Raw genomic sequence first — 16030 nt, 5'->3', positions numbered from 1 at the left:
CTGTTGAACAAGTTTCTGGCAACAGCAGCACTCCAAAGGGGAAGGAAAAAAACCTCCCCCCAAAAATCCAACTGGCAGTTGGAACCAGATGCTCTGGCATAAGGTAGACATTGCCTTCTTCATAGCTATGCCTGAACCTGCTTGGTAAATAGAGATATCATTCTAGCTACTTTATCTGTGAGGGCCACAGCAGTGGACAATGTTTGAATACAGCACATTGAATACGTAAGAGTCATAACAAAAACTCCCTTCTCATGTACTGACAACTGTAAAATACAACTTAAAAACATATAGTTAGTCTATTTGTTAATATAGCATGTGAGACAGTAGTGGGGAAGCCAGCTTGTGTCCCAGGTTCAAATTCTTTGCCAGATAAATCTTGGTAGGGAAAGTAACATGCAGGCGCTTGCCCCCCTCTCATTATCACCACTTAAGTGCCCTTGAGCAAGTCCCTTAACCCCAACTGCTGATGATTCCACATCTTTTTTTTTTTCCTTGAAACTTCGAAACTTTACATAATCAATCAAAACAATCTCAGTAACAGCAGATAAACATTAACATAAAGCAACAGTACTCAAAAGGTTTCTGGGTAAAAGTATTAATCTTACTGTCAAAGTGTAAGACCAAAATCTGTGTAACGAACATGACAAAAGGACACGTAAGCAGATGTTTGTACCAAAAATGTGCTAAACGACGCATTGGACAGTGTTGGCGGAGCTATGTTGCTTCAGGTACCAGTGAGACAAGAAATAATTTCCGTAAGTTCCCTTTAAATCACAGATCGATGAGTTTAAAGGGTTAGTCAGCAACAAAAACAAATTTAAATGAGATGATTACAGGATTTGCATCCCTGGAAAGTATCATGGTGACAATTATTTCCTGTTTTGTTGCAATTGCAGGGTAAAAACTAGAAACAAGGCAAGGTAATACTCCAGGGACGCGTGCTTGCCATGTGAAAAATTGAGCAGGGTACAACTTCTGTGCTGGGCTAAACAGCAGATGTATGACATTTTACTCCGTGCAAACCACATACCCCGATGTCTTATATTCATATCATCTTATTATACTCCCATTTTTAAACTTAATGGATTAAAGGGGGAAAAGAGTAGTTATGATACGGCCGATTTGTTTTTAATAACATCTGAGCACCAAAATTGTTGCATGTGGCTGAGTTCAAGATGTGTGCTTTTCAACATGCAATGTTAAAAGTGAATGTAAAGGTACTGGCATGAATTGTAATGTCAGATTATTACAACTTCAACCATCACCCACACAGACTGAACTGTGGTTACAGAGGCTCTCCATGAACCCGTTCACCTGGTCATTTTAGCAACCCACCATCCTGCCAGAGTGCTTTGCAGTAATACACTGAAAACCTACAACTCTGACGAATTCCATTCTGGGTTGGCCCTGTGCGCTAACCTCACAAGAAGGGTCGAGCAAGAGGTGAATGCCTATACTCGGATCAATAACCAATCAATAATCACACATCACCCTTTCAATACCAAGACTGAAATTAGCAGAGTGCTACACTTCCAGAACATCACCTGGTTAAACTGTTCACAAATCAGCAGAAGGCAACAAAATGTAAATCTTGACACAGAGAGTGTTTACATGAAGTTCACGTCTAGTCTGATAATGTGATCGGCTTGGGTCGTCAAGGAATTGCGTAAAACCTGCAAACGGCTTGCACCTGAAGAAGGGAGGAGCCGAGCACATAAAGGGGCAACTCACCGAGGGTGTTCTCTGGCTCGGCTGCCTCCACCTCTTTACTACCGCTTACATTCAGACATGCTTCCAAGTGAAATAAAACCCTTTGATTTTGCACTTTTGTGTGAGCGAGCTTCCTCTGTTGTTACAAGCCTGAGCCAACTTTGTAACAGTTGGAATTATCTTCATAAAACTTTCAGCGTGCGTCCCTCCAGATTATTTTCTAAGAAACAACCATTGTGACATTTTTTACCATGGTAAATTTAATTCCTTTAATTTAGTTAACGCCTTATGCTTAGTTAACTTGTCTGTAATGGCCATAGAGGCAGCCATAGAAATAATATAAGTATGCTCTTCAAATCTAGAAAACTTGATGATTGACTTTGATAAATTAATTGCTCACAAATTAAAATAAAAAAAAAAACATCCAGACTATGATTACAACAGGGATTACACAGATGAGCGACTTTGAAAAAAAAAAAGAAAAAATCCAGAATGGGTAATTTTATGTATTAATTATTTGCGGCAGCACTTAATTAATCATTCGACATAAGCACAACTGTTTTCTGTGCAGAAAGAGATAAATACTCCATTGTGAAAAAATGGGTGTCTCCGCTAAATTCATTAAAATGGAACTTGTGTTTACTTGATAAATGAGAGTCATTGTCGTTGAATGATCTCTTACACCATTTGATCCCAGATTGATTTAGCACACAGCTCCCTGGAAAGGGCTTAACGATGCAAGAGTTGACAGGCAAAGCAGATTGAATGGTGTCTACCTGCGTTGACTTCCAGCAACCTCCTCTTCTTCTGCTGTCTCTCCTGCTTTTCACGCTCCGCCTTTTCCTTCGCCACCCGTGCTCTTCTCTGTTTCTCCTCCGACTCCCTCCGCTTCAGGTTCTCCTTCAATGCTTGCTGTGGGGGGGGAAGAGATAAAGTGAGAAAAAGACAAAAAGAAGGAGGAGACAGGACTGATTACTAAGTGGGGTTAATTACAGAAGTGCTCAGTCTGTCAAAGGCAAAGGCAGCTGTCAAACCCCACAGATGTCTTTATCAGGCACCACTTAAGTCAGATGAAGCTTCTATAGCCGGCCTTTGACACCCAACAACTTCAAGCAATTTCACTGTGGCAGACGGATTTCCAGTGTTGGAATACAGTAATGAGAGTTTGCGGCACACTTCCGTTATCTGGATTATTTGAAGTAAGCTGGTCATTAGGTGCATTGCAAAATAAGATATCAGGGACTTCAGGCACAAGAAAGTCACAAGAGTGAAGGAACAATGACCTAAAGACAGGAAGAACGCTGCAGATCTTAATAGATTACATTTCAAGTCCACAGCTAGGTTTTAATTGCTTTTTAGGTATAACCAGCCAACTTTCCGGCATATACTTGACAACCCTGAACATGTATTTAAATTAGATGAGTTTATGGTTACACTTTCCAAAAAAGTCCAATCACTGACTGAACCAACTGTCTTGCACTTCTACACTGTCTGCACACGTCCAGTGCAAACGAAGATCATGTGCCTGTGATTTTCTCTTTATCATTTCAATCTTCTGATTAGAGTGACTATCACATCATAGCAACTATCATGATATTGTTCACAGAAATAATTTTTATTGTTAAGGGATAATGTAGTGCGACTCAAATTATGTTCCGCAAAGAAATAAGAGCTCAAACCGTACATTTTTTTTTTTCAGGAAATGCTTTTGGCAAACTCCAATCAGGAGTTGACAAATTAATAATGCGCAATTATTATTATAAAACCTTTAACTTAATTTAACTGAATTAATGGTTAAAATAGTCACCAAGTACTAGTTTTAATTTCTGTGCCATGGTCCCTTCTTTAAATCGAATTCATTCAGATGGCTCAATAGCAATTGGCCTGCAGCTTGTAACAATGCATGGCATTCACTGTTGAAATACAAGGGTAGAGACTGGAAGAGCTTGTACAACATTTATTGAGACTGCAAGCAAGAACTTGCTGGCTCCTAGTAGTTCCCGGGACAGATATGTCTTGGAAAATTATTGACATTTTGCTCAAGACAAAGTAGCCAAATTCTCAACTCGACAAAGTTGTCACTAATTCCATTCTGCCCGCCTATGAAGAATTATTTTATAGGTATACTGTCCACTGTACATCAATGCCTGCAGGCACAGGCTCTATAATCCCTGTGCCAGAGGGCTGTTAAACTCATGCGGTGGTGTCGATAGCTCACTAATGCCACACACAAGAGACGGGCCGTATATGTGAGTGCTAGCGTGATTGCCATCCTGATCAATAGCCAGTCATTTAAAGCAAGGAAGTCTGGGCTTTTATTAAACACCCAACTCCTCCTCCTCTGCCTCGCCTCTCCTCCTCCTGCATGATTCACAGTCGGGCTTGACAGGTAGGTCAGTGGAAGAATAATAATGTCAAACCAACATGAATGGAAACACATACACCCACTATGGGAACTGTGTAGTATATAGAAACTAAGCACAATAAAGAGGGGCAAACGCTTATTTGACAGCGTTTTATTAAGTCTGCATACAAGTGACCCTTGTTGGAAATGATATAGTCAACTTGAATTCAAAACAAATCAGTTTAGTCTCTTCAGTGTTAACAAGCAACTTGAAATAAAGGGAAACAGCTCCTCTCACAAACACTAATTTTAGGGGTACAACAGCATACAATTTTGAGTTGGTTTAAACTCTTCAAACCACTCTGAGTCAATGCTCTCATTCTGAGTTCTCTTCTCCAGAGTATGGCTGCATGTAAGCAGTAAAAAGCACCCCAACTGCGCAGCATATCCTATCCAGCAAAGGCTCAACCTCCTGTATTTCTTACTACAGACTGCAAGGAGATTTTTGTTTGCTGGAAGCTTAGCAGTCGTACTTTAAACAACAAACTTTCTTACATTAAAAGACAATAGCAGCTAATGACGCTGATGTGTACCACTCAGCAGGTTTGCAGCAGGAAAAAAAGGAGAGTGCTGAAGAAGCAGAGAGGAGAAGATGAATACCAAATGACTGAGACACACCGAAACTACTCAGAGCTCTATTTTTAAGCTATTCTTAAATGAAACCAAGTCCTCCACAAAATTAACTTTGATTTGATGGATTGAAACTGTCGGTTGCTCATGGCAACCACTGATTCACAAATGACTATATTCTTAATGGGCATCCAATCTGGTAAATTATGGGCAGAGAAAATGAGGAAAAAGAAAAGGGAAGAACAAGAGTGCTGACACGTAATACATTTTCAACAATTAAGTGATCCCAGGTTACAAGTACAGACAGCTGTGATGGATGCCTAATGTGAGCTTAGTCAAAACTCAGACAGTCCTTCCACTCTTCACTATCAAGCAGCTCTCTCATTAAAAAGCCAGATTCAATTACGAAAACAGAATGTAAACAGACTTGCACTTCCAACAACTAAACAGAGCCGTGTCTACCCTCAATACAAAACAATTACATACGAGCAGTGGTCTAGTCAGAAGTGAAATTTAGAGTCACTTTCAACAGCCTCATAGACGGGATTATTTACAAACCACATATTTTAGAAGAACAAAGATTTGTTTGTCTTCTGTCAAAAAAAAGGTAAAACAACTAGATGCCCAATAAACAAATTATGCATAGGACAACTGCACTTAACACATTTAGGCCAATAATAAGACAGCCAGACTAAGTTTGTTTGAACGTTTTATAACCTTTTAACCTTTTATTAAACAAGAGACAGCAGCTGTGCGAAACCACGCTTTGGTACAGTGGTGCATCAAAAAATCATCTGACAATGATGTTAGCATGCTGATGTTAAGTAGCCACTGTGTTTCACCTGTTCACATTCTGACTTTAGCAATGTTAGCATGCTAATACTTGCTAATTATTAAGTACAGCTGAGGATGATGGCAAACTATTTAGTTTTGCAGGGGAGTTATGTAGCCATTAAAGCAACAATACGTAGAAAAATGGCATGTTGTGTGATTTGGTGCTTCTAAGTGCAACACCACTGTCGTAAATACAAATCCCAGGTCTGTAACAATTTATCGGACGTGATGTGAGTGCTAACTATAAACAAAACTCACAACGTCATAACGATGTTATGTGTTTTAAGCCTGCATCTTGAAGAAAGCATGTATGTAACGCTGGGATCTTCCCCTCTCACTGAAGTTACATAGAGCAGAAGAAATTGATGTGGCAGAGTGGCTCTGACAGACTCACCATTCACCCTATTACAAGACACTGTACCATCATAATCATTTTGGTGCTGTTTTAAGATAATAAAAAGTCACATGAAATTGCTTTAACCAAATCAAATACATTTTTCAAATTGATTTTAGCTGTGTGGCCCAAAATCACAATCACAGTGCCTCAGTGGGCTTTAAGGACATCCTCTGTCCTTAGACCCTCAATTCAAGTGAGGAAAAACTTGGCATATTCATTCATTTCATTTTATAATTTTAACGGGGGAAAAAATATGGAAGAAATTTCAGGAAGAGCCACTGAGGAGTGATCACTCTCTCAGGATGGACAGACCAAGTTAACCAATTCAACCAAGTTATTGATGATAGTCATAGATAAAAGTTCAGTTGATACCACTTAACAGAATTCATCCTGAGACAGCCATGGAAGTCTGTTTAAAACTGTCCAACAAGCCTTGCCATAGTTGGCAAGTGATGTCATTAATAACCAAAAAATGGCAACTTACTGAAGGTGTTTGAAAAAAAGACAGGAGCTCACAACAGTCATCAGGATACATCATCCGACAACCATGAATGACCTGGTGGTGCTGCTCGAAGAATAGTCACCAAAGTGATTTAGAAATCCTCTAGAGACCTTGAATATTTGCAGTTTTATTAAAATGCTTTCAATAGTCATGAATATTTTCATTCATTTTTAATTTGAAAACATGTAATCTTGGTACCTCTAAATGAAAAGTCAGGGCACCAGAGTCAGTAGCATTTATCCTCATGAGACCATGAATATTTGTCCAAAACTTCATGTGAATCCATCAATTTTGAGACCAACCAAGCAAACAACATTGTCATTCCTAAAGTGATGTCACTAGCATAGCTATAAACAAGTGGCAGATGGTTTTAATAACATGGCTAGGCATGTCCACAGAGGGTGTCTGTAGAAGCAAAATGACATCTTATTTAAAACTGCACCCTTTACTGCTGCCAGCAGACAGGAAAAACAATGTCTAGTCAATAACGGGTCAATACAACAAGTGGGCCTGTTTTAGAGAGGATCACTCTTAAACTTCACAAAGAGAACACAACAGGAAAACAAGCAGCCAAAGAACATTACATCAAAACAACTTTGTTAAAACAAAAATGAAGATGAGCATAGCCAGAAAGGCCCTGTGGCCTCCTTAAATCACAGAACCAATTAGTGACAGAATAATATGAGAAAAGAGGAGTCAGTGTGGACATAAACTGAGTGACTAAAAAACAGGGAAAGTTTCATTTGTTTTTAAATCTTAATTCAACATTGAAGGCAAGGATCATCTAAGTATTAAAAATAATGAGAACTGTGCAAACATTGATTTTGAGCTAATACAAAAAAGGTGAAGAGTCATGTGATCGCTGCCGTCTGACAAAGCATTCATTTTTACTGTAATGTTGAGCTGGGGGAGGTGGAGAGGGAGAGAGAGAGACAGAACCAGCTCTCTGAGGAAATTGCCCTCCGCTCTCCTTCATCACTGCAGGTCTGCTTCCCCCTCCTCCTCTCCTGGATGTCCGCCATTAGACACGCTCAATTGGATTCCTGTCAGATGTGCGGCCTCGCCCTGGGTCTCCTTCCTACGGGTGACTGAGCATGCTGTATGTGTGTGTGCGAGTGTGTGTGTGTGTGTGTGTGTACGTACATCTTTGTGTGTGAAAAAGCTAAGCAGCTTTCCCTATAAAAAATTGCCAACACAAAATGACAGACGCACACAAACATGCACGCTCACACACACACTCACACACTTTTTTATGCACACTACAGACACACAGTTCAAGGCTCAGTTCGCTTCAGGCAGTGGTCTATAGACTGCACGCCCCTATTAGCATGGGCCTTGGCAAGGCAGGGTAAACGCTGACACAGATTTGACCGAGAGGTTACGGTGCTGAGGATTTACTGTATGCCTTCGTTCACCGACCTAGCCTTGGCTCTCCCAAGATATGTCTGTGTGATGTGACCATTTGAACGAATTGCTGAGGGTGTAAGCCGCTTACACCTTGACCTATCACAGGGGAATAAATAGCTACCTTGGGAGTTTTGACCATAATGCCGGTCTTTATAACACTTGGCTTGTTCACCTTTCACTGGCACAGTCATTAACTGTTATGTTTGGTCAGGACACAAAACCTTACTGCAAAAATAAAGCCTGAACCATGGAGCTTAAATATAAGGGACGACAGCTGCAGCATAAAATATAAAGTCTATATATTCTTCTCATTATTAAAAACTGGTATAAAATTAATGCATGGAACATGCTGAGGTTCAGTATGATTCACTCGGGGTCTCATTGCTTTCTAAACAAAGAAACTAGTGAACTGTGGCTATTTGAGTGAGGCAAAGACTCCCAACACAGAGAAGTCCTGGGATCAATAACATAAGTGAAAGTAAAGGAACAGCCAGGTTAAAAGCAAAGCGCCTGGGAATCTTTTTCTCTGACTGTGTGGTTATTTGTGCCTGTGAGGACTGTGCGGATATTGCAGTTAATTCAGTCTAAGGTTAAATGCCAAATACAGCAGCCAGCACATCAGGGTGTGTGACATCCAAGTGTTAGGGGGTGAATTCGATCATGTAAGAAGGGAGGAGGGCAGGAACAATTAAACATTTTGTGCCTCTAGGCAAAAAAAAAAAGGTGTATATCCTATGCAGCTTTGAAGGAAATCTATATACCTTTCTGTTTGTTTTTTCCTTGCCATCAGTGTTTCATATACACTACCGTTCAAAAGTTTGGGGTCACCCAAACAATTTTGTGTTTTCCATGAAAAGTCACACTTATTCACCACCATACGTTGTGAAATGAATAGAAAATAGAGTCAAGACATTGACAAGATTAGAAATAATGATTTGTATTTGAAATAAGATTTTACATCAAACTTTGCTTTCGTCAAAGAATCCTCCATTTGCAGCAATTACCGCATTGCAGACCTTTGGCATTCTAGCTGTTAATTTGTTGAGGTAATCTGGAGAAATTGCACCCCACGCTTCCAGAAGCAGCTCCCACATTGGTTGGATGGGCACTTCTTGCGTACCATACGGTCAAGCTGCTCCCACAACAGCTCAATGGGGTTCAGATCTGGTGACTGCGCTGGCCACTCCATCACCGATAGAATACGAGCTTCCTGCTTCTGCTCTAAATAGTTCTTGCACAATTTGGAGGTGTGTTTAGGGTCATTGTCCTGTTGTAGGATGAAATTGGCTCCAATCAAGCGCTGTCCACTGGGTATGGCATGGCGTTGCAAAATGGAGTGATAGCCTTCCTTATTCAGAATCCCTTTTACCCTGTACAAATCTCCCACCTAACCAGCACCAAAGCAACCCCAGACCATCACATTACCTCCACCATGCTTAACAGATGGCATCAGGCATTCTTCCAGCATCTTTTCATTTGTTCTGCGTCTCACAAACATTCTTCTTTGTGATCCAAACACCTCAAACTTAGATTCGTCCGTCCACAACACTTTTTTCCAGTCTTCCTCTGTCCAATGTCTGTGTTCTTTTGCCCATCTTAATCTTTTTCTTTTATTGGCCAGTCTCAGATATGGCTTTTTCTTTGCCACTCTGCCCTGAAGCCCAGAATCCCGCAGCCGCCTCTTCACTGTAGATGTTGACACTGGTGTTTTGCGGGGACTATTTAATGAAGATGCCAGTTGGGGACCTGTGAGGCGTCTGTTTCTCAAACTAGAGACTCTTATGAACTTATCTTCTTGCACAGTTGTGCAACGCGGCCTCCCACTTCTTTTTCTACTCTGGTTAGAGCCTGTTTGTGCTGTCCTCTGAAGGAAGTAGTACACACCGTTGTAGGAAATCTTCAATTTCTTAGCAATTTCTCGCATGGAATAGCCTTCTTTTCGAAGAACAAGAATAGACTGTCGAGTTTCAGATGAAAGTTCTCTTTTTCTGGCCATTTTGAGCGTTTAATTGACCCCACAAATGTAATGCTCCAGAAACTCAATCTGCTCAAAGGAAGATCAGTTTTGTAGCTTCTGTAACGAGCTAAACTGTTTTCAGATGTGTGAACATGATTGCACAAGGGTTTTCTAATCATCAATTAGCCTTCTGAGCCAATGAGCAAACACATTTCACCATTAGAACACTGGAGTGATAGTGGCTGGAACTAGGCCTCTATACACCTATGTAGATATTGCACCAAAAACCAGACATTTGCAGCTAGAATAGTCATTTACCACATTAGCAATGTATAGAGTGTATTTCTTTAAAGTTAAGACTAGTTTAAAGTTATCTTCATTGAAAAGTACAGTGCTTTTCCTTCAAAAATAAGGACATTTCAATGTGACCCCAAACTTTTGAACGGTAGTGTATGTTCTTCAGCATGTCACAGATGTTCAAAGTTAAAATGGCGAAGCTCCTCTCGCCCACAGAAAAAACTGCTCCTGAAACACCTGTAACTCACATCATGTCACAGAGTCACACATTTACATTATTTATGCCGAGTGGCTTGTTTGACATGTGTTGTTGTTGTTAGCAGTGCTGGGTCAGGCATGTGTGAACTGACCAATCAGAGGAGACTGTTCGCAATGGAGGACAGGAGTGAACCCAGAGTATTTCAGTAAGAAGGGGGAACACAGTGCTGCTGTAGGAGAAAAGTGGTGTGTTTATTGAGCATTTAAGCATGTAAACCTATTCTAGCAGTAACCGGAAATAAAATTATTAACCTAAACTGATCATAAGCCTCCTTTAAATATGGTTGCAAGATCAACTGTACTTGCAATGCCCCACAGTTTGGCATTTTGTTTCATTTCTACCATACCATATTGCTTAAAAAATACTGAACCTCCAAAGACTGACAATTGTTAGTTTATTGGTCATGTAGAATTAATAAGGATATAACAAACAAAAGAGTAGACATATTTAAAATCTCAAAAATCTCTTGTCAGATTAAGAGCTGTGTATATACTGTGTACAGGCAACTGGAAAAGTTTACATTAGGCACAACAAAGTGTTACTACAGAAGGGTGAATTTAGGAGAACAAGAAAGAGCCCAGTCCAAAACTGCATATCATATAAGGAGCACCAATTTATTGACCCAACATTGGCATTGGCAGATATTCACCTTGTAGACTGCTATTGGCCTATCTGCGCATAAACAGACATGTACTGACAGCATTGGTTTGTCATGTTTATCTGATGTGTCACATTACTGGCACATTTAAAAGCTTTTGGCTTGCAAATACCTTGCCACCCGTTTGCAAGGCTAAAAAGGCTTTTGAAGCAGTTACTTTCCAAAAGAAAAATCCTTTTCGTCATGTAAAAAAAAAAGGTTATAGTAAAAGTTGTTTCATAAAATCTATGGCTCAATGTTACTAAAATGTCACAGAAGAGGAAATAAAACCATCAAGAACAAAGTCAGGGGTGGAAATAACTAATTATACTTACTGTATAATTAGTATACAGTTATTATACTGCCTGTTGCATTAAACGTGTTAGATCCTGAGTTTGTCCCTGTCGAGGAGGCACTGGACCAGCTCCCCATTATAAAAGGTTAGATCCATAAACCTACAAGAAGTTACTTTACAATCAGATTTAAACAGAGCAGTTTAAAAAACTGCTTTTTCTTCTAAAATCACCTTCCTGTAGTGACACTTCGTTGTGCCTAAGGTAAACATTTCCAGTTGCCTGTACACAATACCCAGCTCTTAATCTGACAAGAGATTTTTGAACAGTTTTAAATATGTCTACTATATGTTGACTCTTTTGTTTGTAATATTAAGCAGTTAAAAAAACTGCTAAAGCTGGTAGTAAGGAGACTTGCCTAGCTTCTCAGTGCCTGAGTCCCAAAGTCTACCCCGCTTTCTCTTGGCCTCAGCTCAGCAAAGCTTCTATTGATTTAACATTTTTCATTCATTCGTCATTAAGCTCCTGAACTTTAATATATCCAGTAGGCAAAGCTTTGCGATATTTCAGAATCATTTCAGGACTATGTATGATGTCCATTACTTGTATTTGTGTTTGGCAGGAGCAAATGGATCTCAACTTTTCTGACAAACATCAACTGTCAAAAAGTAACTTATACTCATAATTGTGTTGTGAGAAGAATACATTGTACTTTGTTACTGTACTGTACATTTTCTTTTTTACTTCATCAATGGTGAAATGTTGTGGCTTCTTTCTTGTGACAAAAGTACTTATTGTAAGTCACTTTGTACAAAAGTGTCTGCTAAATTCCTGAAATGTAAATGTAAATGTACTGTGCTGTAATTTCAGTGCATCTCTAGCCTCCTTCACCTTATAATGCTATTTCTGACCATGAATAAATCATAGAAAACATTCAAAGTGCCAATCAAAGCTTGCAATAGATGAGAATCTCTACTTTCTCAATTCTGAGCTTAACAAAAAAAGTAGCAATGCACCTCCACTACTCTCCCCAGAAACTACACAAATGTAAAGACAAATCTTTGGAGTACAAGACAATCTAAAGCATAACTTATGACTATGCAGAAAAAAAGGCAAAGAGGCATGAAATCCATCTGTGTGTATGAGGTAGATATTAAGTTGGGGGGCAGGGCAGGAACTTTAGTGGGCTAATTAGCTACTATTATCTGTTGCACCCAGTGGCCTGTGCCACTAATCCTGCTGATTAAACACAGTGGGTCTCCACAGCGCCACAGCTCACAGTAGCACCAGACTGATAAGGCCACGGAGCTTAGTGATGACATAAACGTCTGGGTGGGACTGGAGTACACAGGACTGGCACTGTTCTGCTTTTTATTATACCACAATGATGTGGAAAACAGCCGAGGTTCTGTGTTGACACGTGAATAAATGAAGAAAAAGCGTTATCAAAAATGATTTAAAATTTAAAAACAAACAATTCTCATGTCTTGTGCTCTCTGGTACACACGGTTGTTCACGACAAGATGCAGCATTGTCAACCACTTTCTTTTTTTTTTTTAAATGAATGGACCAGCTCTCATGGCAAAATGAATCTCCAAAGCTAGACAACAATATTCAAACTATCACTTTTTTAGATGCTGTTCATGGTTTGCTAACCTCAGCTTTGTATAACACACAAAAAAAGTAATAAAACAGGGTTATTTCCTGAGACTAATGAGAAAAGACGAACATACATGCAGCTCAAAACAATTACTAATCAGGCCTTTAAAATGGAATTAATTCCAAATGAATAGGCACGCCATTTTATCAAATTCCTCAACAAACAACAAAAACATTTCTGGCACATGTCATTTAAGCTAAACTGTGATACCGATCATTCTTTTTATATTATACATCATGTAATCATCAAATGATTTTCTGTAATGAAAAACATATCCAAGTAACGCCAATCCCACTGAGACTCAACATCAGCTAGCCCCATCTGGATCAAATATGAACATTGCAATCTTTTTTCACTTCCACACAACATGCTCAAACCAGCCTTCATGTTTCTCCTCTGGGTCTATCTATAGCACTGAATACTCACAGTGAACATGGAACGGAAGTTGCAGAGATCAGTGAACAGCTCCTCCACCGAGGTCTTCTTGGGATCGACGGCAAAGTACTCCAGCACGTTCTGATACAGCGTCTCCATATTGCTGTGCATTATCACCAGCTTGCCATACTGCTCCCGTGCAACCTTGCTGAAGCTGTGAGGGGTTGCTGTCAAGGTCAACATCGCTTCTATCCCGCATTCATTGTTCATTAAAATGTTGTGAGAAGAATATTCCCCCATTTGACAAGATATCAATATCTAGGGGAAAAAAATGAAAGAATTCACATATGTTGCTCTAAATCTAAAGTTCTAAAGGATCTAAAGCTCAGTCAGTGGTAAACTGATGTTGGCATTCAGAGCTCTGATACCGTCAGTCAGGTTACTAATAAAGTGTGTTTGTTGCTTTGACCCGTGCAGCCTACAGCATCAGTGACTCAAATCTTGTTTGTTGGTTTATTTTGACATGCACAATATTAACTGCAAATAAAAACACATATGAAGAAAAACTACAATAAATAAATGCATTCTACTCTGAAAACAAAGTCTCGAGAATTGCTGCCATGGATGTCATGCACCACTCCAATTTTAACTGCACTCAGACTTTCAATTATTTTTACTTCAACCATCTCTGCCACGGTCATTTGGAAGCCAATCCAATCTGATTATAATTCAGGGTTCCTGCACAATTTCATTTTCAATTCTGTATCTTTCCAGATTTTTCAGACCTTATTTGACATCAGAGTACAGTTAGTTATTATGTGAATACACTGTTTGAAAAACAACATTTAACTTTGTACATTCTGTTTTTATATGCCACTCCTATGCAGAAAGCTGGGCGACGTTCCACCATCCAAAGATCCCTAACAAATGAAGGGGTAAACTAGCTGGTATAATCATCTTAGTGTCCCTCAATATTGAATGAATTGTCATGTTATTGTACCTATCCATATTTGTCTCATTTATATATAATAAAGTTAATATAAGTTAGTTATTTTTTCACAGCTTCAGTGCTGCCTTGTTCATTCAATACGTCCATGGAAATTACAAAAGCCACCAAAAAGGTACATTTTCCTTCCGCAGAAAAGATGGTCCATGAAGCTTTCTGACAACTAAAACACTGCGTAACTCATAAATTGTTAAACATTTAATGTTTGGTTATTCATGTTATTTTGTGTTGTATGTCGCATAAATTGCTGTATTTCTTTCAAACTATCTTCATGCCTTGTTTTTTCACAATATCATGACTGATAATTAGTCTCATCAAATTCCACACATTTTTAAACTATGTAGGAAGTTTGTGACTAATGAATAAGCCCACAGATTTTTACACATTTTTACATTCAATGTTCATCTTTTTTTAGCCATACCAAAATTAGCTTTTGTTGTGGAACATGTCTTTGCACATAAAATGTCCCTAGCGTAGTGTCAAGAGCTCATCCTCACAGATGCGGATGTCTGTCACAACACACAGAGGTCGAGCAAATATTGCTGCTTTTAAGATTGCTTGTACAAACTGACCAAAACTGACTAGCATGGAAGATTGAAGAGCATTTAAAGGTCCTCCTGGTTAAACTAAGCAAAGCAAAAGGACAGTTCTGCTATGCTGGTAGGTTTGTGTGGCTGAGGACAAATAGGTAATAGCTGTGTCAACATAAGGTGTCAGTGTCAGAGCAAAGAGAGGTGGAAAGCGAGAGCGCCAACACACATCCCACACTCCGAGGGCATGCTGTTAAACAAGTCTACAGTAAGTCACAACACACTCAATCTGGAAATCTAGCAAGCATGAATTTACTGATCAAAAATGATTTGATATAAAAGCTGCATCATTAGCTCTTTCGTGTTCGTAGTTCTGTTTTCTGAAGCACATCGGATAAAGGTGCTTTCCACATGATGACACTGCTCAACAAAAATCTAAACTTTTGATGCACAAGAAAATAAAATCTGAGTTTGAAACTGTTGGAACAAATCTGCTTTTTTGGAAAAAGTCTGGGCAATTGTCTGTGTAAATCAATGAAAAGAAAGAAAATGATTTGTCCCTCACTAGCAGGCCTGCAAATGACCCCAGCATCCTTGTCTCATGGCAGATAAGAAGCAACAGTGTCTGTGTGGTAGCACAATTATGTTGGCAGCATCACTGGCTCCTATTGTGCCCCTTCATTATAGCTCAATTGATGCACCTATTTGACGTCTGGCCTCCGCTGAATCTGGCCGGGGATGGGACTACCTATTCACAGCTGGGTAAATGCTGTTCAATGGGCACTGCTCTCAGATTGACTTGTCAGTAATATCTTTCCAGGGCAGGAGCTTGGGGGAAAGAGGCACGAGGAAAGCGTGAGCAGGTGATGGAAGGCAACAGAGAGCAAGAAAAGAAAAAATAGCTGAGAGCCATGGTTGATAAGTATCATGGGGTGCAAAATATCTCACCTGACTTCTTCTCCATCTTAGAGAAAGTAGCGATCCACCGCAGCTCATTTTGAACAATTTCTGTGCTCCCTTGCTTTCTTACTGACCATATACTCCTTTCCCCTCACACTTCCTTCCCCCATCATTCATTTATTCATCCTGCTTCTGTTTTTTTTTTTTTCCCTCCTGTTGTAATCTGCCACCCACACAGGCTTAGCACACATTCATAAGTGTAACACTAGACAGGCACAGTAACTGCACA

General features: G+C 39.6%; 1 protein-coding gene across 7 annotated transcripts in view; it reads right to left on the bottom strand.

Moving 5' to 3' along the window:
- LOC119017747 (protein diaphanous homolog 3-like) overlaps positions 1 to 16030 on the bottom strand; it is a 170003-nt gene that overhangs the window by 61174 nt on the left and 92799 nt on the right. For all 7 annotated transcript variants that reach the window (XM_037094715.1, XM_037094720.1, XM_037094721.1 and 4 more), the window contains 2 exons: positions 13357 to 13521; positions 2490 to 2625 (listed from right to left, as the gene is read on the bottom strand). In XM_037094715.1, coding sequence (XP_036950610.1) covers positions 2490 to 2625; positions 13357 to 13521 — 301 coding nt within the window. The remainder of the gene's footprint in view (positions 1 to 2489; positions 2626 to 13356; positions 13522 to 16030) is intronic.

Source organism: Acanthopagrus latus, chromosome 4 (assembly GCF_904848185.1).
Source record: "Acanthopagrus latus isolate v.2019 chromosome 4, fAcaLat1.1, whole genome shotgun sequence".
Taxonomy (NCBI): Eukaryota; Metazoa; Chordata; class Actinopteri; order Spariformes; family Sparidae; genus Acanthopagrus; species Acanthopagrus latus.
The sequence above is the reverse complement of the archived record's forward strand: the minus strand, read 5'-3'. Positions and strand labels throughout refer to the sequence as shown.